This window comes from Centropristis striata, chromosome 13 (assembly GCF_030273125.1).
Source record: "Centropristis striata isolate RG_2023a ecotype Rhode Island chromosome 13, C.striata_1.0, whole genome shotgun sequence".
NCBI classification, from domain to species: domain Eukaryota; kingdom Metazoa; phylum Chordata; class Actinopteri; order Perciformes; family Serranidae; genus Centropristis; species Centropristis striata.
In genome coordinates, this window is record NC_081529.1 from 26,940,328 (window position 1) to 26,966,916 (window position 26,589).

Consider the following 26,589-nt stretch of genomic DNA (forward strand, 5'->3'; position numbering starts at 1 on the left):
CTGCACCTTTTTCAACATTTCACTGAAAAGACATGAATAAATTCAGTGGGTATCTAATTTGTTATTCTCATGTCTGCACCTGACCCTATAGCTGGCCATCTGCCTTGCATATGAAAGATCCAGAAATCCTCCACTCATTAGTCGTATTATGGATTTAATGCTTTGTTTGCAGCCACAATTCACACCCAATTATTGCATATTTTGTGTCTTTTTCTCCATTGCTTCAATTCTGTGATTATCAGCTGAGAATGTGTACTCAGAAAGTCTGCCGATCCTCACTCAAAATCGCTTTTATTTGCAAAGACAAAGGCCCAAGGAGTGAAGTTGTTTGCTATGGTTTCAAACAGACCTAAATGGAGAATAAGAGAGAAAGGAAGGGGCTATGCTGAGGGAGAAGTGAGTGCAAAGTGCGGGGAATGAGAGAGACAAGTCTGCTGTCTTGTGCTGCACCCATCTGTTCTGAAAGTGCAGGTGGAGCCCTATTCACTCCACTCTGCATGTGTGTGTGTGTGTGTGTGTGAAGAGGGGGGGCAGGAAGAAAGGAAGGGCAGTGAGAAAAAGGGAGTGGAGAGATGGAAGGGCAGGGATGGAAGAGGGAAAGGGAGGGGGGACTCTTGGTGATCTCTCCTGAAGGGGATAATGGGAGAGGAGCGCATTGCAATGGCTGCCATGTAGTACCCTCCCTGCACAATTAGCCAATCAGCAGCGCGCTCTGCCAGCCAGGAGGACGCATAAAAGAAGAACATTGCAGCAGAGGCACAGAAGGAGACTGTGAGAGGAGCAGGGAATTACACATAAAAACAGCAGAACCAGAACACCCTCCCCTGGACACACCCTGCTGAGGATCACTGCTTCTCTTTTTTTCTGAACCATCGCCCACGCCACTCGGAGAGAACGCTCTCCCTCATCATCATCCAGTAGAAAACCCCTTTCTCCTCATTTTCATCCTATAGAGGACACCTACAATCTCAGAGGGCTGAGATTCCCTGGCGAAGATTGTATTTTTTTTCATTTTTTTCTTTTTTTTTCTTTTCATTTGGACTCCTGAGGGCCATATAATATAAAGGCCGAAGAGCATATAGAGACTCAGCCTCCAGCTTCAAGACCAGAGGAAAGAAGGACCTAGATTTCTTTCATTGTACGTCAAGAATGGTTACTGTACGTATGACTCTATTTCTCTGATATTTGTGAAGGGGATGTTGTAGCAGCATCCTTGCATTGTATCTCACTCCCTTTTTGTTTGACTTGTTATGCACTTCAATGTATGTATATTATATGATGCAGCCATGCACATATTTCATACTGATATATTTTTTATTCCAGCGGAGGCAAATGTAATTAAAAACGGAGCTCCGTGACTGTGCCCACATACCAAAACACAGAGGATCTCTGGGATTAGTTCGCTCTGTTTCTGTCCGACATGCAATGCCGTATTATTATGATAAGATTAACGATCGATAGCGGCAATTAGCAATCTCATACTGAGTGATGCGCCATGCCGGCTGCGCTCCAGCCTGCAGTCATCATGAGCGATGGATAAAGTCTTTATCCTGCCATTTTAGATAGCACAGTCTTTACGTTTTTTGTATCGCAGCCACTTCGACTGCATAAATGTTGAAGCTTTGATTTTATTTCCCCGAACGGTGCAGGAGTCAAGATTTAGGAATTCCGCAGGATAACAGTGATGGAGAGAGGCGATAAGACGCTGGGTTCAGTGGGGGGAGGTCTCGCTTTCTTTGCCTGGTGCAGCACAGGGATGCTGGAGACGGCTTTCTGAGACAAAACATGATGCCTTGGAGGCTGAGGGCCCATCCAGCAAGGCAAAGGAAAAAAAGGGTCGAGTCACTCCGGGAGGGGGAGGGGGAGGAGGGAGATTACGCATCCATTGGTTTGCATTGAATCAGACAATGTCCAAATTCCTCAGGGTTCTCGTTGCGATGCAACCAGTAATGGGGCTGGAAATCTCAGAGGCCGCGGCAGTATAAGGACGCGCACGGACATCTCCATTTTAAGCGCATTTCCACCAAGTCTCACAACGCATACGTAGGCTACAAGATGGCCATGCTTGCGTTGCGCGTGTCGGATAAAAGGAGATGTGAGCGGTGATAAATTAGCTTTGCTGTAAGCCGACGGCCGGATTGGGCGTGTCTCTGCTGGACTTAAGCACCAAACGAGGGCCTTGAAGCCTCAAAAGGCCTACTTCGCTTTGCCTCTTGACATGCTCTACGGTTGACAACAGATAGTTCATTTAAGCAGAGCAATTAAGCAACATTTGCATTAAATTATAGAAACCAGGAAATAAACGTGGATGCTGCTTGACCCAACCTTAAAATGGCACGCAGGTGTAACAAAAAAAAAACCTGCTTATTAAAGTCACATAAGAATCATTAAATTGTTTTATTAGTTTAGTTTTGTGGAAATGTGAAATTATTCATTTGAATTATATCTCCACATTGTGAAATGACAGGCAGTTCTGTGTATGACTAATAGTTGGAAGATTAATTATTTAACACATAGAGGGAACAGGATGTGAGAGATGGGGCTAGGCCCATGAACAACTTTAACATCTCATTGAATTTGAAACGGTCTGAACATTGCTTCAGAAAAATATATAAAATGGAGGTGGACAGGACGTTGTTACATCATCTGTGAGGCTAAAACCGTCCACATGAAACATATCCAGTGGCAAATTTATTTTCTCTTTGTTGTACATTAGCCTACCCATTGTCCCTTGCAGGCCTAGACAGGATCACACCGACAGAGGCTGTAGCTCCCCTCCACATGGTCCGCAGTCCTCCATGCCTGTACCGCAGTGCCAAGCAAATAAAAGCGTTGAGTCAGATAACCTATCCACGGCACTTACACAATTCAAGGACAAGGGCAGCCGAGGCCATCACTGTAAACCACCTCAAACGGTTATTTGATGTTAAGCTAAAAATACAGAATTAAATGAACATTTTGGGCTGATTGTTTTAAAAGATTAGAGGACGTTTTTTAAATTTTCGAAATAAAAAGGCTTCATTATATTTTTACAGTTAAGACAAGGTCTGTCTAATTTATGAGACGTTAAATGTAATTACGTTATGTAAGCGGTGATTTGCCTCCTGTTGCCAACGACTTCATGTAATTATCAGCAACAAATATGAAGCCTGTAGGGAAGAAAGAGGTGAATGTACTTCCCATCTGTAAAACTGAAATATTAATCTCTTGGGTTCATATTTTCAGTCACAAATCATATGGATCATATACTTTCATTCGTTATGCAAATACTTTATTTCTCTAACACTATTTCTAATAATGGCAATTCGCCTGATCTCTACGCCAGAGCTCGCCGAGTTGATGCCAGATTCCCCAGCTTATTAATTACAACTATCACTGAATACAAGACGTATTCATTCTGTTAGGAGAAACGATCCAAATCAGCAAATAAATATCTCAGATTAGTGTTTTTTATTTGAACTATCATGGCGTTTTTGACTTGTGGCTGGCAACTGTAACAGTCATTGTTCCCGGAGAGTCCTGCAGCCCCTGGCCACGACACAAAGCGCCACTGTTTACATTAATATTCATAGTGCTGCCATAGCCTCTGCGAGGGAGAAGAGGAGGAACGGGTGGCTCTTTTGTTTGGTCGTTTCAATACGTTTATTCAGCAAAAAGGCGCTCCGGTTCATGAATGCCTGCAGAGCTCACAAGTCTTGGCTTTTTTTTTTTCTAAAAAAAAAAGGAGGCTAAATAAGAGAACCGGAGAAATCGAGGGATTATGTTTTGCATCTGCCGCATTTAAATAACCGCATATCTGATTTATTTCTTAATTACTCGAATTAAAACGTTTCAAAGTCAAGAAAATATAAAATAAAAACGACTCGGTGCTAGATCTACAGGCCTCTGGCCTCAAACGAGACCGTCCGAAAGCCACTCCCTTTTTCAGCACGCTGGATAGCGCCCCGCATGCTACAAGGACTTGCAGGACAAATTTGTCTCCCTGAGCCTTTGACGTTGTCTGCTCCCATCTTATCAAAGCAGCACATATTCAGATAGCTGAAATCTTTTAGAAATCTTTTATCTTTAGTCTGCGGAGCGGAGAATGGGATGGAGCCTCAGTGCATGGGCTGACATGGGCTGTGACTCCTGTCGTCCTGTTGTTTTACAGCTGCCACCATGATCCTTTAAGCTGCAGAGAGTGTGGCTAATGCCCTTTGTTTGGGATAATCCTGTAATCTGTGTTATTTAGAGGGCTCATTTACACTTCAGCCTAGCATTCAGTTTTAATTCATGCCTTCCAGAAAAAAAAATCTTTATATAATGCAATATATTGTGGACTACAGACAAGGTTATATGCTAAAAGGAGAAATCCTGATCATGACTATAACCAGGTGGATTTCTCAAATGTTAATTTTGACTGATGATTAGTTATGTGAAAACAAAAACAACTTTAATATATATATTACACACATACAGCAAGTGAATTTAAACCTATAAGATTAAATTTCCCAAAGACTTAATCTTAATTTGCAAGGACTGCATGCCAAAACAAAATACTGTTATTTTCTCTCTTTATATCTCACATCCAAATTGAGATTCTCAGTAAATTGCAACGTGCAACATGGCAAATCTTAGATATGACTTAATCTGAGAGACATTTTTTTCTTCTGTGCATTATAGCCTCCAGTGCTGTGCTGCATTTGGAGCAGAAATGAATTGGGGGGAAAGCGGTTTAAAGGCATCAGAAGACAGCGAACACTGACTGCATTTACATTTAGTCATGTAATGCTTCTGTGTTTTGTAATTTAATAGTGTACAGTGTAGGTGGTATGTGTGCTTGTTGGCAGTGGAGGCAGGGCTCTTGTTTGCGTGCAAGTCTGGGTTCATGTGTTTGGCAGAGGAGGCAGGGCTCTTGTTTGCGTGCAAGTCTGGGACCATGTGTGGGCGATGCTGATGCAGTACATTAAATATTAAGGGAGATCTCACAGAACCCCAAAATAGAAAAAAAAAACAGTGTGGGACACATAGTGCTAACCTAACAAGTGGAATCTTTTAGGAATTTTAAAGAGGATTTTTATGGCATGTTTTCATCCTTAATAGTTAGTTAACATGAAGTAGGTTGAGAGAAAAGCAGCAATGATATGCAATAAAGGACCAAGGCCATATTTGAACACAGGACGTCATAGGTACTCTTGAGGTGGACATTTTTATCGTCTCCAGTAGTCGAAAGCTGAAGTAGGTCTATTCATGCTATTGTAGGCTACAGCATAGCAATGGTTTATTGCCTTGTGGTATACAATACAAAATATGATGGTTTAAAAGATAAAACAATTTTTTTTTTAGTCTTTAATATTTGTTTCAAAGCATGCTCTTCCTTTCTTCTATATGAAAATTTTATTCTTAGTTGCTGCTTGTGTCAGCCACTCTTGGTGTGCCCAGCCCATACTCAGTGGGTCTGTGAATTATATAACTTCACACTGTTCACTGGGGATGTGTGTTCTGCCATGTTGAGGGTTATTTCAGTTGGCGAGTCAAATGTGCCCTAATATGTTTTTTTTCCCTTCAAAATGCTTTTTGTCATATTTGGGACACATTCAGTTGCTCATATTCCTGTTAGTCAGATGCATCACATCAAACGCTGGTGTACAAGGTTAATATTACAATAAATAGAACACAACAGCTTGATTCCACCTTTTTTTTTCAACATTTGTTGATCGTATCTTAATTCAAAAAGATAGTCAGCAGGCATTTTAACCGTGCATCAAAATCGTTTTGACAGATTGCTATCTATGTTGCACCGCCTTTGTGCATAGATGTGTGTCTGAAGTATTTTATTTTTAGGCTGTCTTAGCTCTGTCACTGTGCTCCTTCTCCCCTTGTCATTATCAATTTGATTTACTGATATTCCCTGCTTCTGCAAAGCCATATAATATTAATACACGGGAGGAAAAATGTCTGACCTGCATATCAGCTCCAAATAAGCACAGACACAAACACACACTCAAAGAAAGAAAGCCATTCAGCCATTAGGAACAATTCAGTCTTTGAGGGGCTGTTACCTGGGCAACCTGAGTCGAGGTGAGGCTCAAAGCAAGACGGCAGGTTACAGAGACGAGGAGGAAAGGCAGGTTAGACAAACTCATCTGCAGGCGCTGGAAAATGAGAGAGAGAACACATGAAATGGCACATAGATCTGAAAGCAAAAATGAAAAAATATATTTTATTTATGAAATGATAACAAAGAAACACAATTTTTGTGAGATGGTAAGGTTTGGTAATATCTTTCTAGAAGACATAATCCGAAAAAACATAGGGATTAACAGCCAGGTAAATATTTCAGCTATGATTTAGTGACATCTTTGATATTTCTTCATTACGTCCAGAAATTCCCTGAATATCATTTTGAAATCATTCTTAAGATTCATTAATTAAGTTCCTTTGTTGCTGTGGACTACATTGTAAGACCCCAAGAGCTTTCTAGGAGACTCATTTAGCCTTATTGACATACATAACACCCACCAGTTACATATCTCCAACAGCTCCAACCCACAATCTGACATAACAATTTACATTACGGCAATACACACACACACACACTATATATGCATTAAAGACGTTTATTCAAACACCTTACATGGCTGTTTGTGAGAGGGATTGCAGCCATTGAACTGCATCAAAATTCAAATGCTTTGCTGCAAAATGTAAAGCAAATGCACACACATGGTAATTTTATAGAGGCTAATTTTAGTTGCATGAGTCACCAATGATAGCCCAACCCTATACATGCACACTTATTTACTTTGACATGTGCAGTGACTCGTATATGTAATCTAATGATGCTTTAACATGCAAATAACATAGATGCAAATGAAAATACTATTTTATGTAATAAAATAGGCGGTAAAATAAAATAAAGAAGTTAATAATACGCCTAAAACTGTTGCAGGTTTTCACCTCTATATGATATTTAATTCTACTTAAAACAACTGAACAGCTGAAATCAGTGCAGCTATATATTCTCAGCATGACATTAAGCAACAACATCACAACCAATTTAATTAAAAATCTTTCTTTTTTTTTTTTTTTTTACACAAAGCATAAATATTGTAGTAATGACCAAGAGACAGAAAATTAGGTGTTGAGTTTGAGGAAATGGAAAGTGGAGCAAGAAGTTTTGTTTCTGGCCACATAGATGTTCCTTGAGGAGCCCCTGTGGATCAAATTAAGCAACACTGTGTACTCCAGAGCAACACAAACACGATACAGTGCACTAACCCTACCTAACCTTGACTCCACTTATAAAAATAAGTCAGTTGACAACAAAGAAACCTGAACAAAGTCTGTAGAACAAACGTGTAATCCAAACTTAGTTTTATACCAAACCATGATATTCCTCATTTCACATAGCACAAAATCCATCTAACAACGTCACTCTCCTTTTTATCCATCATCTCGACCCCAAACTCCCCCAGCCTCTCGCCAGCCTCAAACACCACCATCACTATTATCCATCCCTGTGTAATGATGTAATGGTGTTTGACCCTGGAAGAGAGTAGGGGGAGGGGAGGAGTAAAGGAAAAAGGGACTGTGACATCTGCAGGACCAGAGGCAGGGAGTGAGAGGGGGGGAGACGGGGTGAAAGTGGGGGAGGGGAGATAATAAATCAGACCTTATATCCATCTCCATTTTTGCAATGCTGATTCCTGACCTTTCCCTCTGACAGTGACAGAGTGGACAGTCTGCGCGCGTGTGTATACTCTGTGCACGTATTATATGTTAGTACAGGCTACAGCCATATCTCCACTGTGTTCTATTGCGTTTCTTTGTGAACTATGAATCTAACTCCACCCTCTTCCTCAGCAGATAATCAGCACCATGGAAACCCAGGTGTCCAACGGTCCAAGCGGAACCAGTCTGCCTAACGGTCCAGTCATTAGCACTAATGGCTCCACAGATGACAGCAAAACCAACCTGATCGTCAACTATCTGCCTCAGAACATGACCCAGGAAGAGTTCAAAAGTTTGTTTGGTAGCATTGGAGAGATTGAGTCCTGCAAGCTCGTCAGAGACAAGATAACAGGTACACTTTGGCCATGTTGAAAAAAAAAAACATCATTACAACTGGTTTTGAGAAACACTGACACCACTGTGGCTCTTTCTTTGTTTCCAGGTCAGAGTTTGGGCTATGGCTTTGTAAATTATGTGGATCCAAATGATGCAGATAAGGCCATCAACACACTCAATGGTCTAAAACTGCAGACTAAAACAATCAAGGTGAGCAACCCTCTAATTTCTACAATATCCACTCTTCATTTTTTTTATACGTGCAAGACAAAAAGAAAGGAAGTGGAGATTTTGTCAAGGGGGGTTGTTGAGAGAGGTGGCGACAGACGTGACAGAGGGAGGGGAGGAAAATGGGGAGGAGGAGGCAGAAGGGAGCGGTGGCCAGAACAAAGGAAGTGAGAGAAAGGGTGAAAAGAGCAGAAGCGAGTGGAGGTCAGAAAGCAAGGGGCGGACAGCATGCAGAGGTTATTGTGATGGAAATGTAATTAGGAAGCCTGACTGCGGTGCACTAGGGTCAGTCTTGGTTACCCCATCTGCCTCCAATCTAGGCTAATTAGGGGGCTTCTTTGTCCCAAAATCAGATGAGGGAAAAGTGGGGGCATATTATTAAAGACGACTTCCTTCCATCACCCCCGACCTGATCAAAGTAGATCAAAGATTGAGGAAAAACCGCAGAATAGAGCAATCGAATATCTCAAAGGGCAGAGCAGGTGATATTCCAACAGCTGTTCATGAAATAGGGATGTTAATACTGACTGATGAATGATCAAACAACAAGCTAGAAGAAGGAAATGTCAAGTCCTAGATTAGGTTCTTTTATGGGAGAAAAAGTTGTATTATTTGTATAATATATAATATAAACATCTTGCAAAAAGAAACAAATTTTTACTCTGAAACAACCAACAAGAAAAAGTGATGATTGTCATGACAATTAGCATCTTTAACTCTTTATCTCATGTTATGACATACAATAAGTATTTGCTGTATCAACACATCACTGTGTAATTAACTTCCTAATAGTTTGTTGTCAAATGTAAAAAAAATAACTTATCTCGCCAATAGCAGAGTTTTATCTTTCTGATTTGCAGGGGGCTTCAATAGAGAGGGGTGAGGCGGTGAGGGAGGGGGCAGCGATAGAAGGGTAGGGGGTAGCTCAGAGAGCAGAATGCCAATGACGGGATTAGAGGCCATATGGGCTTCAGGCACCATCTGTACTGTGGGAGCGACAGGGAGAGGGTTAATTATAGGGCAGCCTCTGCTCCCCGAACACAGCAACTCCCCCCTGACTCATCCAGAACACCCTAATCACTGCACCACACAACCCTCCTGCTCATACAGTCTGTCTGTGTACACAATAGACACTGGTGCTCAGTGCTGCTGGATGAAATCAGAACACCTGTATTCATCTGAAAGATAATATCTAAGTCCTTTCCATTCCCATTCAAGCTTTCTTTGTGCCTGTGCAATAGGGAAATAAACTTTAAAGCTACAGATATTTCTAAAATTTAGTAAAATTCACAAACATTTATATTTATCACATCACTTCATATGCATATAAACAGTGTGCGTATGTATGTGTGTGTGTGTGTGTGTGTGTGTGTGTGTGTGTGTGAACAATGTGTTTATAAGTCATCAAGGATTCTGCAAGTCTTGTGATGCACTTACATTGTTTGCTGTTTGCCAGTGGAGCTGTTCTCCCCCAGAGGATAGAGACAAAGGAAGGAGGCAGGACAGGGAGGGCAGCTCAGCCTATCTCAGACAACACTCACTCTGTCTCTCCATCACACACATACACAGCACGGCCAACAATGCTCTGAACTGGATTATCTATGACACATGTGTTCACACGCTCCCATAAACACAAAAACAAAAATGTGTTTATGCCCCCCCCCCCCCCACAAATCAATCAGATATTCCTATCCAGCAGTAGATGTAAAATGTTCTGAAAAGTAGACCAACAGAATACCATGAGGGATATAAACACAGACGCACCAAAAATGGCCGTGCACTAATTAAGTCACCAGTGGATTCGGGAAAATACATCAACTAAGGCTGATGTTTTTCAGTGCAAAACAAAGCTGACACTTGGGCTTGTAAGCTGATGATTGGTATCAGTTTGGGTAATGGTTACAATGATCAGTGTGTCTGTGAGCTTACAGGCACTGATTAAGTCCACAGATAGCAAAGAGGCAGTTGGGTCTGTGGAGAGGGCGAATGAGGAGAAATCAGAAGGAATCTAAATGAAGACCATTTGTTGGGAACTATTACATCAGATTTTTCTGACACGTTACTTAAATTGACGTTCCGTTATGTTGTTTGTTATAGGTATCATATGCCCGGCCAAGCTCGGCCTCCATTCGTGATGCCAACCTTTATGTGAGTGGACTCCCCAAAACCATGAGTCAGAAGGACATGGAGCAGTTGTTCTCCCAATATGGTCGCATCATCACATCCCGTATCCTAGTGGACCAAGTCACAGGTATAGCCTTATTTAACTTTTCAAGCTGTCACCAAGCGCCATTCCATCTCTGAATAAAAGACTGGTAGGCAGGAACAGTCCTTGATGCCAAGGTAGTAACATTGTTTTGTATTCCTAATCGGAGCAGGCATATCACGAGGAGTGGGCTTCATCCGGTTTGACAAGCGAAATGAAGCAGAGGAGGCCATCAAAGGTCTGAACGGACAGAAGCCTTTGGGTGCTGCTGAGCCCATCACTGTCAAGTTCGCCAACAACCCCAGCCAGAAGACAGGCCAGGCCTTACTGACTCAGCTGTACCAGACTGCTGCCCGCCGCTACACAGGGCCCTTGCACCACCAGACTCAGCGGTTCAGGTACTGAGCCTTTGGCAACCTCACACCACCTAAGAGTTAATAAAAAATTCAATTAGATGAAATGGCACACCACAAAACAGTAAATGTGGTTTAATTTTATGATAAAGAAAATTGTGTGATCGAAAACATTCAACATTTTAAAATCTGTCAATATTAACACAACTTTAGTGAACTGTTCCGTTAAGCAATATTATTGCTTTACAGTACAGAAGGAATTGGCAATTTTCCACTATCCCTCCTTCTCACTCTTTGTCTCTGATTTTCTTTTAAACTGCAGCATGATCCCTTCACTTGGAAAGGGACCAGATCCAAATAACAGCTCAAAACCAATGTAAGAGACCAGACTTTTCCAAATATAATAATAAAAAAGACACCAAAGCTAAATAAATCTCCATTTAAGAATACTACTACTAAACCTTTATAGTTTGCCTATACTACATAGGCATTAAAGGCATCATGAGGACTGAATTTGCCAGATGTTGGCCACATCTACATGGGTAATTTTAAATCAAGGTTGAAAATCAAAGGTTTCCCGTATCAAATATTTTCATGAAAACTCACATGCAACAGTGGATACCTTCTCAGTATGGATAATTATTTTTATCAGTAGATGAGAAATACCCTAAGATACAGCATTTGATGCATTTAAATTATTAAAGGTGAATCTATTTTGGTGCTTAACCAACTGAAGTCAATGAACGATAAATACCAGATGAGATACATACTCACAGGAGTATTTTACACGCCATCAGTTTGTGGTTGAATGGTTTGGGACTGCATTGCAGTGAAGGATGCCCTCTGGAGGCCAGCTGGTGAAGGAGCAACATGTTAACTGAAAGCCCCCCTTCCTTGTAGATCTCATTAACTAACTTCTGCATCCCCTTCATTCTCCCTCTTGCGTTGCAGACTCGACAATTTACTAAACGCCAGCTACGGAGTCAAGAGGTAAATGCCAAAGGTGTATTTTCAAAAGCATCCATGCCAAAATAAAACCTCAAACAAAGTGCCTGGAATACCACCTGCTGACTTCATCTCGAAATCAAATATAATGGCCATAATTTTTAATACCCACTGCCCATTTAAACCATGTTACAGAAGCAGCCCAGACAACAATATACTATCTGCAATTGCAATAAGCAATGAAGCAAGCTTCTAACAGCAGGGTATTCTGGCATGGCTTTGTTTAACCTTTTCGTTCTTTTATTTCAGTTAATAGAAATAATTTATATGTATTTATTTATGAACTAACATTGTCAGTTTCAGTTGCTTTAATGTCCCCTTTTTTTCACCAGCATGGACATACCAGATTCCGTTTGCGTCTCCTCTGTTTGCTCCAGTTTGTGTATGATTTGATTCCAATTTGCTTTTCATCCCTCTCTAGGTTTCTGTGTTTTGTTCAATACTGTGGTTTCTGTTGAACATTGTGATTCATGCGTTTAATTCTTCCAGAGGCTTTGGTCAGCAGAGAAAATGAGAAATTATGCACACTGTGTGGGTGCCTGTGTCTCAGGGCACGTAGTGTCATTTTGTACGAAAGCAGGTAGTTTGGAGCCACTGTGGTGCCCACAAATATTTATCTACTTACTGAACAGCAGAGGGGATGGAGATGGTGTCCCCTGACTCCATGCCCGACTACAATCTTTATCATTTCTCACAGATACATGCCTATAAGAGACAGTATAGACAACTGAATTCTGTGTGGAACTTCAGAATGACACCCATGGTAGCTCTCCTACTCTTTTCCCCAGATTCTCCCCCATCACCATTGACAGCATGACCAGCCTGGCCGGGGTCAACCTGACTGGTCCAACTGGAGCCGGCTGGTGCATCTTTGTGTACAACCTGTCCCCGGAGGCCGACGAGAGCGTCCTGTGGCAGCTTTTCGGGCCTTTCGGCGCCGTCACCAATGTCAAGGTCATCCGTGACTTCACCACCAACAAATGTAAGGGCTTTGGCTTTGTCACCATGACCAACTACGATGAAGCTGCCATGGCTATCGCTAGCCTTAATGGCTACCGCCTGGGTGACCGCGTGCTGCAGGTGTCCTTCAAGACCAGCAAGCAGCACAAGGCCTGAGAGAGAGGCTCCTTCGACCTGCAAGGAGAGCAACCCGAGCTCCCTGTGCCATCACTCTACATGGGCCTGGACTTAGTCTCTCTCTGACACATTCTCACACAAATCCATAATATATTATCACAAACAGACATGCAGACACGCATACATGCACAGACATAACCAAACATATCCATACGCAAGCATACACAAGTCAGAGTATCAAACAAACACACTAGTGGAGTTTTTCTTTTCTCTTTACACAACATGCTAGTCCTTCCCTATATTTGCCTGGATTGAATTAGAAGGGGTACGTAGCTGGTTTGTTGGGTAGGGGCAAGATTCTATTTAGGAGACAGTCTAACGAATGTGACAGAGAATGTGTGCGGAGTGCTTTGATTGAATTCAGGCAAATAATGACAACTGATGAACAAAACGATCAAAAATTTAAATGAATATGTGCAATTTACCCAAACTCTTACCCCACCATCTCTCCTATTATCTTGCTGGAGAGGATGTAGTCACTTTTTTACACTTGGGCATTTTGAATCAGCGATTTTTTTAGATCAAAGAAAATGAAATTAAAAAACAGTGTTCTCTTATATACGTCTATTAAAATATAACTATATATTCAATATTTAAGGTGGTTATAATAGCCGAGTATGTAAGCATTTTCTAGAAACTTTGACTACTGTTTCCTGACCTGCATTAGGTGGTGCCTAGCGTGAAGGCAGTTTCTCTACCCTATGTGAGCTTGATAGCTCAGACCCAATAAGATTTAGGCTAACCAATGAATACTGGTCATAGAAAAGAGTAGTCCGAAAGCTATCAGAGTCACTCTTTCCCTCACAGTCTCGCACCAAACAACATTAAGAGTACACTTCTGTATCACAGAAACACACTTTAATAACTAGAAGACATATTTAGTCCACAAAAACATTAAAAAGTTCCTGTATTTCTTCTAAACTATCCTCAAGATGGATTCAACACAAGCAGACTGTCTGTGAACTTAGAGCAGAGTGGCAGTGCTCCCATGGTGACGGTGTTCATTAGTAATTCTCTAGTGGGAGAGAGAGTGATGAGTACGAGGGGAAAACCATAACACAGCCACGTCAAAGGAAAATACCGGTGTTTTTTCACTTTTTGCATCATTTTTTTTATTGCACCTGTATTTTACATTATCCACAGGCCATTTTACTTTGCATGGCTTTGTCAGCCATGATGTGGTGTTATATCCCTTTAACGGAAAAGCCATCTGGTGTCAAGAGGTCAAGAGGTAAAAAGCAAACAAGACATGCAAATGATATTGTTCTCGCTTACATGTTTTGATTATGAATGTTACTGTACTCAAGACAGGTTAAGTCTTCAGTTTCATTTAGATTTATGGACGCAGGGTACTTGTTAGTTTGAATATGAATTATGACCCACGTAGCTGCTAAAAGTAACTCTGAAGAAAAACAACACACCTAATGGACTGAACAATGTTCTAGGCTGCAGAGAAATAACCCAGATGAGCAAAAATTCAAGAGCACCGGTATTATTCTTCAGTCTAGTGCACAGATAGAAGCTCCCCGAATAAATGAGGTCATATTTTTCACCATTCAGCGGAACACATCTACAGTAACAACATGCATAGAGCAGATTAAGAGGACCGCAGTTACAAATGACTGAACTTTTAAAACTGACTTAGAGTCACGTGTGTGAGCTATAAAATCTGGCAATGTTAAAATTATCACTGATCCTTTGAGGTTAGAGATTACCAGTTCCTCCAGCTTTGCCAAATGCTCCTCAGTTTTATTTAAAACCCCTCAATTCTCTTAAAAGCTTCCCAGAAACTTTGAACTCCTGCCCTCTAAAAAGATGACTGTACAACATCAAGCCTGCAAATAAGTGTCATAATTATACTTCTGTTTACAACAGAAAGGGATTTATTTATTTGCTTCTGATCTGTTTGGCACTACCACAAAAATAGCATTTCTCAAAATATCCCCAACCCAATTGCATGAAAATTATTTATGGCATCCTTGATGAAACATTAAGGCCAACCTGTCTAGTTGAAATGTCTGTTACAGACCAGACTAACAATTTACCATGGGGAGAGCTAATGTCTTTTAATATCAAGACATCTGCACATGATAATAGATTAAATAAGGTCAATATATTCAAGACATTTTTGCTTTTGCTTTTCTAAATGACGCTGTGTTAGCCAAAGAGGACGATCTCTTTGAAAGGATTACATTAGAGATAAATCTATTTTTATACATACAAAGGAACAAGACCTTGTGCTGAATTTTTACAGATTCTTAAGCTTGGAAAAATTGGGACATCGCATGGCTTTATTTTAAACCCTCTGATCTTTGCAGAGCAAGGGGGAATAAGCATGCGGTGTATGGGTGGGGATTTAGGGAGGGGGCGAAGGAACATTATATCTCGTACAAACTTAACCGTTTGACCATATCACAACAATTGAAACAAACTAACAAAAACAAATTTGATGTACAAAAAAAAAAAGAAAGAGAGAAAGAAATTCAACAGTTCAGGGTCTAACCTGACAGACACATCTATTCTTTTGAGTGCTTAGACACTCTCATCTCTTGTCCTGAAGTTGTGTACAGTGTTGCTTCAATGATGGTGCAGTGAAGTGAAGTTCTTTGACTTGAGAATCCCAGACAAAGCTGCAGTGAGACCAGCTCATTGCCCAGCTGAAAAACTGAATAGCTGCTTGCAAATAAAAAGGTAAAACGCAGATTCAAACAGTGATGCAGATTCATAATGAACACTAAGCATGATTCTTTATGATTAGATAGATTTGATTTTTGCCAAAGAAATGCTTTGCAAGTCAGTACCAAGAAGGATAAATTAAGACTAACTATATTATTCCCTGAGTAATTGCTGTACAAATCTATGTTATTTATTGAATAAGGACCCTCTACAATTTCAGTTATCATTACTTTTAAATACCTAAGTTGCGCATATCAGTTTGCATTTGTAAATCCTATAACAACTAAACCAAATGCTAAAATGAAACAGTTACAAGCAATCCCATTTGCACAAATTTCATGCACACACACCGAATGATAAAAAAGGCATATCAAAAATAAATGACAATGAATCAGTTCACCTCTTGACAAAGGAAAAAATTGGATGCAACCATATGCATTTCCCCCAACATTTATATCGGCTTTGTCTTGTGACCAATTTAATCCTTCTAAAACGTTAACATTGCACCACTTACTCTGGCATCTTTGGATTTGACTCATACTGTTTCATCCCCCGAAATACTCCGAATGATTGTTGCTGGCGTTTCCAGAGCTGACCACAAAAAAAGGACTAATTAACTATTGGGGTCGAGCAAATTGCAAGAGATAGCACCGTAGGACTGAGCACTTGGTGAGACCAGTGATAGACGTTACGAACAACCAAGATAACAGGCAACGTTGAACTGCAGCTGGAGTTGTTTGCCCAGCCATGTCCGATGTAGTACAGTCAACCCACAAACCAAACCCACAGCCTGAAATGACCTTTCATACACAGTCTATACAAAGACCTACACCTGATGTACAGTAGAGAGCCAAGGACCATGGCAGGAAACAGTACTACACTGCTTGAGCAACAACAAATCATTTAAAAAGACAAAAAAACTTTCCTATGGAACAGTAAGTGCAATGTGCTTTGTTTTTATATTGACTGAGAACAAATGATATATATTTTTTAAAAAATAAATTAAACGTCACACTGAAAAGGTTTGCGGAATAGTGAAAGGAGAAAAAGTTCAGACAAAAACGATTCAAATGAGCAGACTCATTAAGAAAATCAAACAAGCAACGAGAGGTCTGATCTGTAGATTTCCATAATCACTTCCTCAGCCCCTAATTTGTGCTCTGTCCATGCAAGCTCAAACAAACTGCATATTTGGCTGACTTAATAGAGCAATTCTCAATGACCTTGAAAGGAATACTGTCTAATATATCATCAGTTTTAGCCCATGTCAATTTCAAATATCATTTTTTTCCTGTAATTTATTGATTTCATTTACATATCAAGACTCACTTGTTAAATTAGCGTATTTGTGTTGTTGATGTTGCCATAGAGAACACACATGGGTCAAAGATTATGTTTGGTTGCATTGATTGGGTACAGTTTATTATTTTTCTTCCATTATTTAATTAGTTGCAGTTTTTACAGTGTATGCAGATTTTAGACTTAGTTAGATTTTTTATTTCAATCAAACTGTGTTCAATTGTGTTTGTAAAAGTCTGTGGTAGCTTTTGTTGCAACATAAAATAATTTAAACAGAAAAAATTCAAAATAGCGCCAACAAACTTGTATTATTTGGGCGACTTTAAGCTTGTAGTTTTAACTTATTGTTAACTTAAAAACTATTTATTATGATTATTATTATTGCCTCGTATAAAGTATGTTTTGTGTATATTTATGGTTTATTTCATTATATTTGCAAGTTTAAAAGATTTTAAGTTTGCCAAAATTGTGGTTACACCATTTCGTTTCTTAAAAGGGGGACAAATAGAAAAACAGCTTTAGAAGTACGATTTGGAAACGTTCTCCATAGTCAAAGAATGCACTGCTATATTTAACTAATTGAAGTGTATAAACATACATGCTGTGTGCTAGATGTTATGCCTTTACTGCCTGTGTTCTGTTTGTCTTGTTAAATGAAAATCTTTTAATTATTTAATCTAATCACAGTCTTGTTTTTTCAACCACTCTGTGAACCCCTGAGGCACGGGGCAGCCCCTGTAGAGAGGCTTTGGCCCATTTGAGGGTCCAGCAATTAGCCAGGAACAGAGGGGATGTCCTTGGTTTGATGTGCTCACAAGATGCTTTCCTGTTTACGCTGATGGGTTGACTTACAAAAAAAGATATCAAGGGTTCTGTTTCTGTAAAAGCATTGTAACGTTGAGATCATCTGTATCAATTTCTATATCAAATTGTGCTACTGAAACCAAGATGTTCTTTAGCGCCGAGATGCATTTGGAAACCCAGCCAAGAGTTCCGGCAAAATATTAAAGAGCTCAGAAAAGCTGCAGGAAGGTTTTCTTGGGAGTCTCTAGGGTAGTTAAGGGGTGAGTGGTCCTTCTGTTTCTCAACCAACTGTATTTTGTGTCTATTTATTTAGAAGAGGGGACGCAGTAACTTAGTGATGTTTTTCTTACATTTTCCTGGAATGGTAGAACAAATCAAAAGGTGAAAATGATCAAAACAGCTCTGCTGACACCAATGTCAGTGGAAGAAATACAAAATCTCATACTTCCAAACATGACCAAATGAACAATGTCAAAATTTAACAAAGAAAAAAAAAACCTTTCAGTTTAGTCTAGGATATTTATTACTGGGATTTCAGCTGAAGACGCTTGAAGACTTTTTCATGGAATTGTTTAATTATTTGTACTTTACATGCCAGAAAAAAAATAAAATAAAAGTTACAAATATTGAGTGACCCAATTTTTATTGACTGTCAAAACAATATTATTGAATGTTATGACCCAAACGTTTCTGTCAGTACCAAGATGTTTCCTTAGAATAATCAGTCTTGCTATAAGTAGGTATATATTTTATATATATTTGACATATATGTTAAGCTAATGCAGACTAAGCACTATGTTTAATGGTTTGAGAGTGTGAAGAACTGAATATATCAATGCTTTAAATATTGTATTTTTAAGTTTTCTACACAATCCTTCCTGATTTATACTTTTTTTTAAGGCTGTTTTAGAAGAATTTAGTCAATTAAAAAGATGTTAACATGGCATTCAGAACATGAATATATCAACTATTTGCTATGTAAAGAAGTATAGTAATTGTATCCTGATCAGAGAATGAAGCAACGCTTCCTTAAGTTTTTCATGTAATCCGAGCCTCCGTTTTTTGGTGTCGTGGTCGAACAAGCCGTGCATACAATTAGTGCATCAGAGTACCAAATGCATTAAAAAGTGACGTCCCAACCAAGCATCCGTATGACGAGTTCTAAATGACACTCTGAACCGTGGATATGCGCTGAAAGCTATGCAGAGAATTTTTGGCTGTGTAAAAATTGCATGCATTTGTTAATTTGGAAACCATCAGCATTGATTGAGAGCCTAGATTTAAGAAGTGTTCATCCCCGTTTTTAGGAATAAAACTCAAGCACTTAAATCCAAATATTTTCAGACTCTCAAAGCCTTTATCATCACTTTTAAATTATTACTTACGAATGCAAATGCAAAAAAAATGTTTGAATTCATGTAGACATGAAGACACCAGTAGGTCTGACTTTTATTGTATGTTTTGATCATAATGGTCATAGCTTACCTGGGGTGAGACAAACAAATTAAGCATTAAAAGGATTTTAAAATTTGAAATACTAAAATATTTTTGGCTTACATGAGTGATTTTGTAGATGGAACACAAATGCAGGCTTTTATTCTAAGGAGGATGTTCAAGTTCAAGCATATTCCTAAGCTTAAAAACATAAACATTCAAGACTTTTTAAGGACCCTGTATAAGAAATTGGGAGTTTTATAAAATGTTCAAAACAGACACAAGTTTGGAATATGTTAAAATGTACTTTATTTGATAAGAATGGAATGACTACATTTGACACAAATCAGAAACAATACAATAGGTAGCAGTGAAAGTTTGATGTGTAGATGAGATAACTACTCATTGGAATTTCCATCACTTATTCTCATTATTTATCGACGCCAAGGTGGTGCCGCTCACAGCATGGCAACTTCCTGTTGCTGCAGTGACTGTGGTCCCTCAAGAACAACCTGCAAGGGAAGCACAAGCACATTAATTTCAAGGGCTTTTTATGCTTAAGTCATGACTTTCTCCTTGTTAAAGGGGAGGGACAATTAAGTTGCAGTTAATCCCCGGAGGTTTCTTTGACAAGGACTATGTGTAAACACCAGTGATGTAGTCAGCACTTACAATTGGGTTGTGAAGCATTTATTTAGGTTCACAATAACATTAACATTTTTTTTTAATTCTGTTGTGCCGGACCCTTCTCCCCTCCATGCTCGCTTGAATGGCCCTTAAGTCATCTACACTATCATTACAGTTCTAGACTAGTTCAATACCCTATCTACACTATCACCATCAATAATAAACCATAATATTTTTATGATTTGTAATACACTGCTGGCTATCACATTACCTGTAACCACAAAAACATCCTGAAAATGTTTCAAAATAAAGAATGAATACAATATTCTATTGGCTTAATGAATTATGAAATGTTTTGCATTTAACTAGATTTAAGAGACCACAATAATAAAGAAAATGTCAAAAAGCTAAGAAGTGCAAAATGCTCTAAACAAGGTTAGAGTTACGAGGTCTGCAGTAAAGCAAAGTAAGACAAAGAATATAATGCTGTAGGCATTTGTCTCACCCATATACTTCATCACTGAATACTTCTTCTTCATTCATTAATCTTCTATTATCTTAGCAACTAAAGTGAATTTAAATTAAGTGGCCATTACCTTGCTCTTGTTCCTGCCTTGCTCTTCTTCTAAAAAGGGAAGCAGGAACTGCACAAACTCCACAACACATTTTTGAAATGCTAAACCTTCACATGATGCAGCTTTGACTGCAACTGATTTTTATTAGTCCATTAAGAAATGGTGATCAGCTGGTCAGTGTTGTAAAGTATAATTCCTTTGCTCCAAACCATGACTCTTCTACTCAATTACTATATAAAATGTCGGAAAACAGTTAAAATGTCCATCCTAGTTTCTCCAAGTCCAGGGGGCTGCCTTTAAATGAAATCTCAATACCTGAGACACAGCTTTTTCTACATAAAAAAAATACTTGACAGCATTTTACCATTCTAACTCACAGGTTTTTTTTTCTTTTGCTTCCATACAATACAGTTTATTTTTAAACTGTTTTGTTTTGCCAGCAAACAGAAAGGTTAAAAGTCACTCACAAATCAATTGGATCTAGAGCTCTTCGTGCCCATGAAGCCCTGAATCCAAGCTTGGAGGCTCGTGGCAGACAGCAGGGGTAATAAACTCCATCAGGTACTCGCAGCGACTGGGCTCTGAGGTAGATGTCACAACTGTCTCCTTTCCACACGTTAACTTGATCTGAATGACAAATAATACTTAATGTATTTTTTCCCCAACGTTTGAAACATTTACGGGGTTAAAATTAAAGAACAAAGAATCTGTGCTGAGTGGCGTTGACTCACTGTGGTGGATCTGTTCGGGCCTTGCCAGCACCCTGTTCCATGCTCATACTTCATCACAGCGTAGATGTTATCCTCAGGACCTGCCCATTGTCCCCATGTTCTACAGAAAGCAAATGAAAAAAATTGTGTGGATAAAAAATAAAATAAAAAAAAACATGATAAAATAACAGAAAGCAACACAGACATTGTCTTACCCCAGGTTAGTTTCTGATCCACCATACTTGGGTTTCTGGGATACTCTGTTGAACGGACAGAGCCTGTAGATGTACCTAAAAAGCAAAGATTAACTTAGTCCTTCAGTAGTAGGAATTTATAACAAATAGTTAAAAAAATAACTTTTTGTGTCGTGTTTTTTGAGTGTGCACATACTCGCTAGTCGTCAACTCATAACACTTGCTATAGAGGTAAGCAAACTCAGCACTGGGTCCAAAGTCAAAGGAGATTTCCTTCTCAAGGTTCCTGCAGACAAAAAGAAAATCCAAAATGTAATCTTCTTCCGCTCCAACTAACAACACACTGATTGTGCAACAAAAGAATCAATTGTAGCTGTTGAAACTTAATTTGCAGCTGTGGTAACAAGCACTTACTGCATTATTGGCAAAGAAGCTCCTTCATAATTCCCCAGTACTTACTTGATCTGATCATCAACTTCCCGGAGAGCTCTCTCCGATTCATCAAATGCATCTCTGGCTAACTGAGCAGCTGGGGATCAAATTCACAGAATTAAAATATATCCTTAAAGTAATTTCAGTCCAAACCCAAACATACTACAGGTGTAATGGTACACAAAAGTCAAGGTTCAGTTTATACCCAAGTTTTCAAGACACAGTTTGGCACAGCGGGAGAACATTTTTTCTATAAGACTGAAAATAAAAAGGCAAAACTTAAGCATGTTTTCATTCATGTACTGTACAACGTAGCAATGCTGTCACACCTCATCTTATAACGTCTGTGTTTTTAGATTGACTGACTTGCATGCCAAGTTGCTAATTTTCAAATTTTGTCCCTGGGCATGTATATAATGATATGAACAATATAAAAACAGATAATTTTAAGTGAAATATTAACAAATGCACCTGTAAGACCGACCAGTATGTATACATTCATAGAGACTGTGTTTTCTTTCAATCGTGTTTAAACATTTGTTTTAAGCCATCTGCTTGTTCTGCTAACCTCAGCATATACTGTACACTCACACACATACATATATTTAAAAAAGTTTGAACAAATCATGCCCTCCAGATAATGCTTTTGAGAAAAAACGAGCAACAGACCTTTTATTATTAGAAGGAGTGATGAGATTCAAGTTAGCACATTAAAATTCAAACTAATAGGTTTGCAGCCACATCTGTGATTTTTTCTTTTAGTATTTCACAGCCTGACTCACTCACTCATTGCTAAGGACTGGCTGAGTCACTCACTTTTATACACACACTTACCATCAATGAGGTTCTGTGTTTCTTGGTCGTAGGGTGGCATAGTCCCCTCGTCCTCGTCATTTTTCTTTTCTTGGGTCTGTGTCGTAGGAGGGATCTGCATATCAAACAGAAAAGAGTGACTCACTGTAATAAATTTGAGTGTCATACGGCATAAGTTTGATGGAGATACTCAGTGGGCTTACCTTATAGTCAGCATCATCTGGGTCATCGTCTTCATCCTCTTCATCATCTTCCTCTTCATCATCTGGGATGTCATCTTCAGGGTACTGCTCAGAGTCATTGTCAGGGACTGGCTCCCTAATGTCCTCTGGTGGAGTCTCCACAGGTGCTGGAGTGTCTGCAGTGGCCTGACGCAAAGAAAGTCATAAATTTAGAGAAGCCTTGGATTTCACACATGGAGTTTACTAGAATAATCACCAGGTTCTCACCTCTGATATGTATTTTTCTTTAATGCTATTCCAAACAGACTCAAATGCAACAGTATTAACTTGGTCCACTCCTCCAAGCAGACCCTATAGAAAACAAAGACAACATTCATGTTAAAAAAAATTTTCAGCTCTTTAAGTTGTAAAGTAGTAGCAGTAGTTAGTAGTTTTGAAATCCTTATGTAAATATATATACACGCACTTTAACATATGTGCTATATAGGAACAATACAAAAAGAAAACAATTACCTGTGCCTCTGCTTCTGTGAATGAACCGTCTGAATCTGGGTCAAGCTCAGAGTGGGACAGAAGCTCAGCCACTGAGACACTGACACAAACAAAAATACATTATTCACTAAGTTATAGTAAAAACAAAACAATTAATTCCCATCACCCTGCATATTAAAGGCATGAACAGACAATTTATTCTGAAATTTTTTTTGTTCAGGAACAAAATGTGGTCTCTATACGTGGCATTACATTTTAAGTCTGCTGCATAGCAACATTTTCAAATCCTGATAAATGAGTACAGTATAAATAAATATTGCTTCAGTTTTGACAAAGCTTGTTTTCAAAGTTGTCCTTGGTAAGCAACTCCTTTATGGGTGCTAATCATTCTGGATGGTGCTGATACTCACAAGTTATCTGCATCCTCATCCAGTTCAAGAAACACCTCAGCCATTCTAGCCTTGTCCTTCTCCATTTGAATAATTGCCTTCTGGTCTGAAACAACAACTTTATTGAGTTATCAGGGATTCTGATCACAGACACACACGATGTTACCACATTTTTTGACAGAATTTAAATTTTTGGTTAGTAGTCTTGCAATTGTGAAGTTTTTTTAAGTACTACTAGTATATGTGGCATCCAGACATCTTCGTAGTCTAGCTCAAAATGTTTTAAAATATACTATAGCATCTGTAATGTAATGCTCTGTACCAACAGATGATGTGCCTTCACATCCTAATTTACCTTCCCAGGCCTTCAGATGGCGCTCTTTGGCTTCTTTCTCAGGCTGCTCTGCAGTCTCCTTAACAGTTCTTAGATCCTCCACTTTCTTTTCCAAGTCGGTCTTAGTGACCTGAACATCTGCAAGTTTGGTCTGTTGAGACAAAATAATACCTTCAAGCAATTATATATTTACAAAACTTCTGAAACTCAATTTAATTCATCAATCAATTAACATTGGTGAAAACAACTGTAAGATGCAACAATGACATAAAGAAGTAGTGTAATTTATATAAGCAGGAAAGAATATCAGAATCCCTTTACTCTAAAATTTGCTTTGCTTTTGATTAATTCACACCTTCTTATCCTCGATGCCCCTTTTGGCCTCCTGGATAAGTTGCTGTTTAAGCAGAAAGCCCTCCTTTGCAATCTCTGCCATCTTCTGTAGGCTCTCCCTCTCTTTGCGCCCCATCTCCCTGCAAATCACACAGAATATAAATAAAACACTCAAAAACTTAATATGTACGTAAGCACACGTATAGGCTCTATTGAGAAAATCGGCCTTAGATTGTTGTGTGCACATTTGCATAATGACGTTATTAGAGTTATAAAGTAAAAACATTCCCACCTGCAGGTGTTCTGACAGGTAGCACCACTGTTGTATTCATCTGTTGTGTCACAGCAGTCTGTACAGGAAACAGAAGTGTTAAACCAAATCCTGCCCACACAACACACCTGAGAAGAAATAGTCAGCGTAGTTTAAAATACATACCACAGATTCCGTCATTGATGCGGGAAGAAGGGATGAAGCTTGGTCGGAAACCTGCATTGGTGCAGTGGAAGCTGCCGTTGGGACAAGCAGCAGTGCCTGCAAATAAATGTGTTATATAATAAATAAAATAGAACATAAAAACTGTTTAATCAGGGAACTATAGAAGCCCAATTTTCGCCAATATTATGTTTCAGAAAGTTTGTCATTCTTTTGAGGTACTAGCATTATTTTGACCAGGTTTATAATTATTTTGAGACAAACCCATTATTTTGAGAATAAGTGTATTTTGACAAAAATCCTGATTATTTTGAGATAAATAGTCATATTGAGAAACCTTAACTGTTGGAAATGGGCTATAGAAAATTTTAAAAAATAAAAAAATAAAAAAAATTTAAAAGTACTAGGACAGGAGTCTTCGGTATGCAGGTCTGGATATACCCACCTGGCTCATCAGAGCCGTCCTGGCAGTCACAGTAGTCATCATTCACTCTGTCAAAGGGAATAGTGCGCGAGCCATCCAGGCAAGTGAAAGGTTTGTCCTCTTCATAGAATTGCCGTTCTGTCGAGGTTGAACAGAGGAAAGGGGTCAGTGCCATGGCAGCTCCAAACTACAGGGAATTTATTGTGAACTTCCACCCCCAAGCAAATTATGTAACATATATCATCACACTGTTAAAATAATCGCCCAAGTCATTTTTTGTCAAAATTGGGTTTTTTTTGCCTAAATCATCTCCTCATGGCGCCGGCCACCTATGGTAAAATCGCCTACATCCTCATTTGATCAGATCATGTGATTTTACCCCTTTAAGATAATGGCCTATGTCAAGTGTGTGACTTAAGCGGATTTATAATGCCTATGTAAAAATAAAATGTGACATAGGCAATTTTTTCAACACGCTTTTGTGACTTAAGCAAGATATGGTAACACTTTATTTTGAAGGTGTCTACATAAGAGTGACATGAGCGTGTCATAAACATGACATGGGATGTGTCATGAACATTAATGACACTTTGAAGTAACATTAATGCTCATGATACTTGTCATGTCATGTTTCCGACAGGCTTGTGAGACTCTTATGTAGACAAAAAATTGCCTAAGTCATTTATTTCTCTTAAATTACATAATTTACACATGGTGTTATTACTATACAAATAGCCATCTTTTGTTACATCCTTTTTGAGTGAAATAATCAATAAATGTCATATGTTCCACTTTTAGTGAGGTTTTTTGTGTTTTCTGCAAAACTTGAAAAAATTAGTTAGGCGATTATTTTAACAGGATCTGTCTAATTATTTGCATTTACAGTTTTTATTACAAATTCTTACTTGACAAAGGGACACCCCGAGGGCGTTGGACTTCCACCGCTGAGACTGCCGCACTCAGCAGGAGGAGGAGACACTGACAGGAGGACATCATGGTGGTGCGGCTCGGTCAATATTTAGCAAGAATCAGCTGCACCGGAACCGCCTGTATTACACAAAATTCGCAGATTAACGGAGAAGTTACTCTGTAACAACTATAAACATACTGTGACGAGGACGATTGGCTTTATAAAACACAAAAAGCGAGAAAACTAGGCTTGTTCTTTAAGTTTCTCTATAGAATGCAAAGACTTCTTGTTAGTTAGCCGAGCTAACAAATGAATGCTAACTAGCGGATTTAGCTAAACCTTTAGCTTGAGCAACCCATAAAATAACACGTAAATAAAAAAATATACCAAGGGCAGGTTACAGTAAGATCATAATACCTCTAGCGTACACGGTTAATAAGGAAGATAAGGACAAATAAACATTTTAATTTTCTTTCTTAAAACAAGCTAATTGCTGGTCATTACCCGGTCAATACAGCGTCTACTAGTTCCTGAATGTCAATGCGCATGCGTA

The 26,589-nt window shown here is 39.1% G+C and overlaps 2 protein-coding genes across 15 annotated transcripts; one reads left to right on the forward strand and one right to left on the reverse strand.

The window, feature by feature from the left end:
- The first annotated feature begins 670 nt into the window (after positions 1-670).
- elavl3 (ELAV like neuron-specific RNA binding protein 3) lies at positions 671-18,289 on the forward strand. 14 transcript variants are annotated; one of them, XM_059347396.1, is made up of 8 exons: positions 671-1,158; positions 7,843-8,062; positions 8,153-8,256; positions 10,372-10,525; positions 10,653-10,878; positions 11,156-11,209; positions 11,785-11,823; positions 12,606-18,289. In XM_059347396.1, the coding sequence occupies exons 1-8, from the start codon at positions 1,150-1,152 to the stop codon at positions 12,952-12,954; spliced, it is 1,155 nt and encodes a 384-aa protein (XP_059203379.1). In that variant the 5' UTR covers positions 671-1,149; the 3' UTR covers positions 12,955-18,289. The 14 variants fall into 14 exon arrangements, with proteins under 14 accessions (XP_059203379.1, XP_059203377.1, XP_059203380.1 ...); XM_059347394.1 differs by having other exon boundaries at positions 672-1,158; positions 10,650-10,878; XM_059347397.1 differs by having other exon boundaries at positions 672-1,158; positions 10,650-10,878; positions 12,627-18,289.
- On the reverse strand, positions 14,719-26,589 carry prkcsh (protein kinase C substrate 80K-H). Its single transcript, XM_059347393.1, has 18 exons — positions 26,541-26,589; positions 26,032-26,173; positions 25,148-25,264; positions 24,706-24,801; positions 24,562-24,619; positions 24,292-24,409; positions 23,958-24,087; positions 23,624-23,708; positions 23,235-23,313; positions 22,989-23,072; positions 22,743-22,907; positions 22,561-22,654; positions 21,754-21,823; positions 21,491-21,580; positions 21,316-21,390; positions 21,122-21,221; positions 20,858-21,017; positions 14,719-19,700 (listed from the first exon to the last, which is right to left on the reverse strand). Exons 2-17 carry the CDS (start codon positions 26,120-26,122, stop codon positions 20,871-20,873), a joined length of 1,599 nt encoding a protein of 532 aa, XP_059203376.1. The 5' UTR covers positions 26,123-26,173; positions 26,541-26,589; the 3' UTR covers positions 14,719-19,700; positions 20,858-20,870.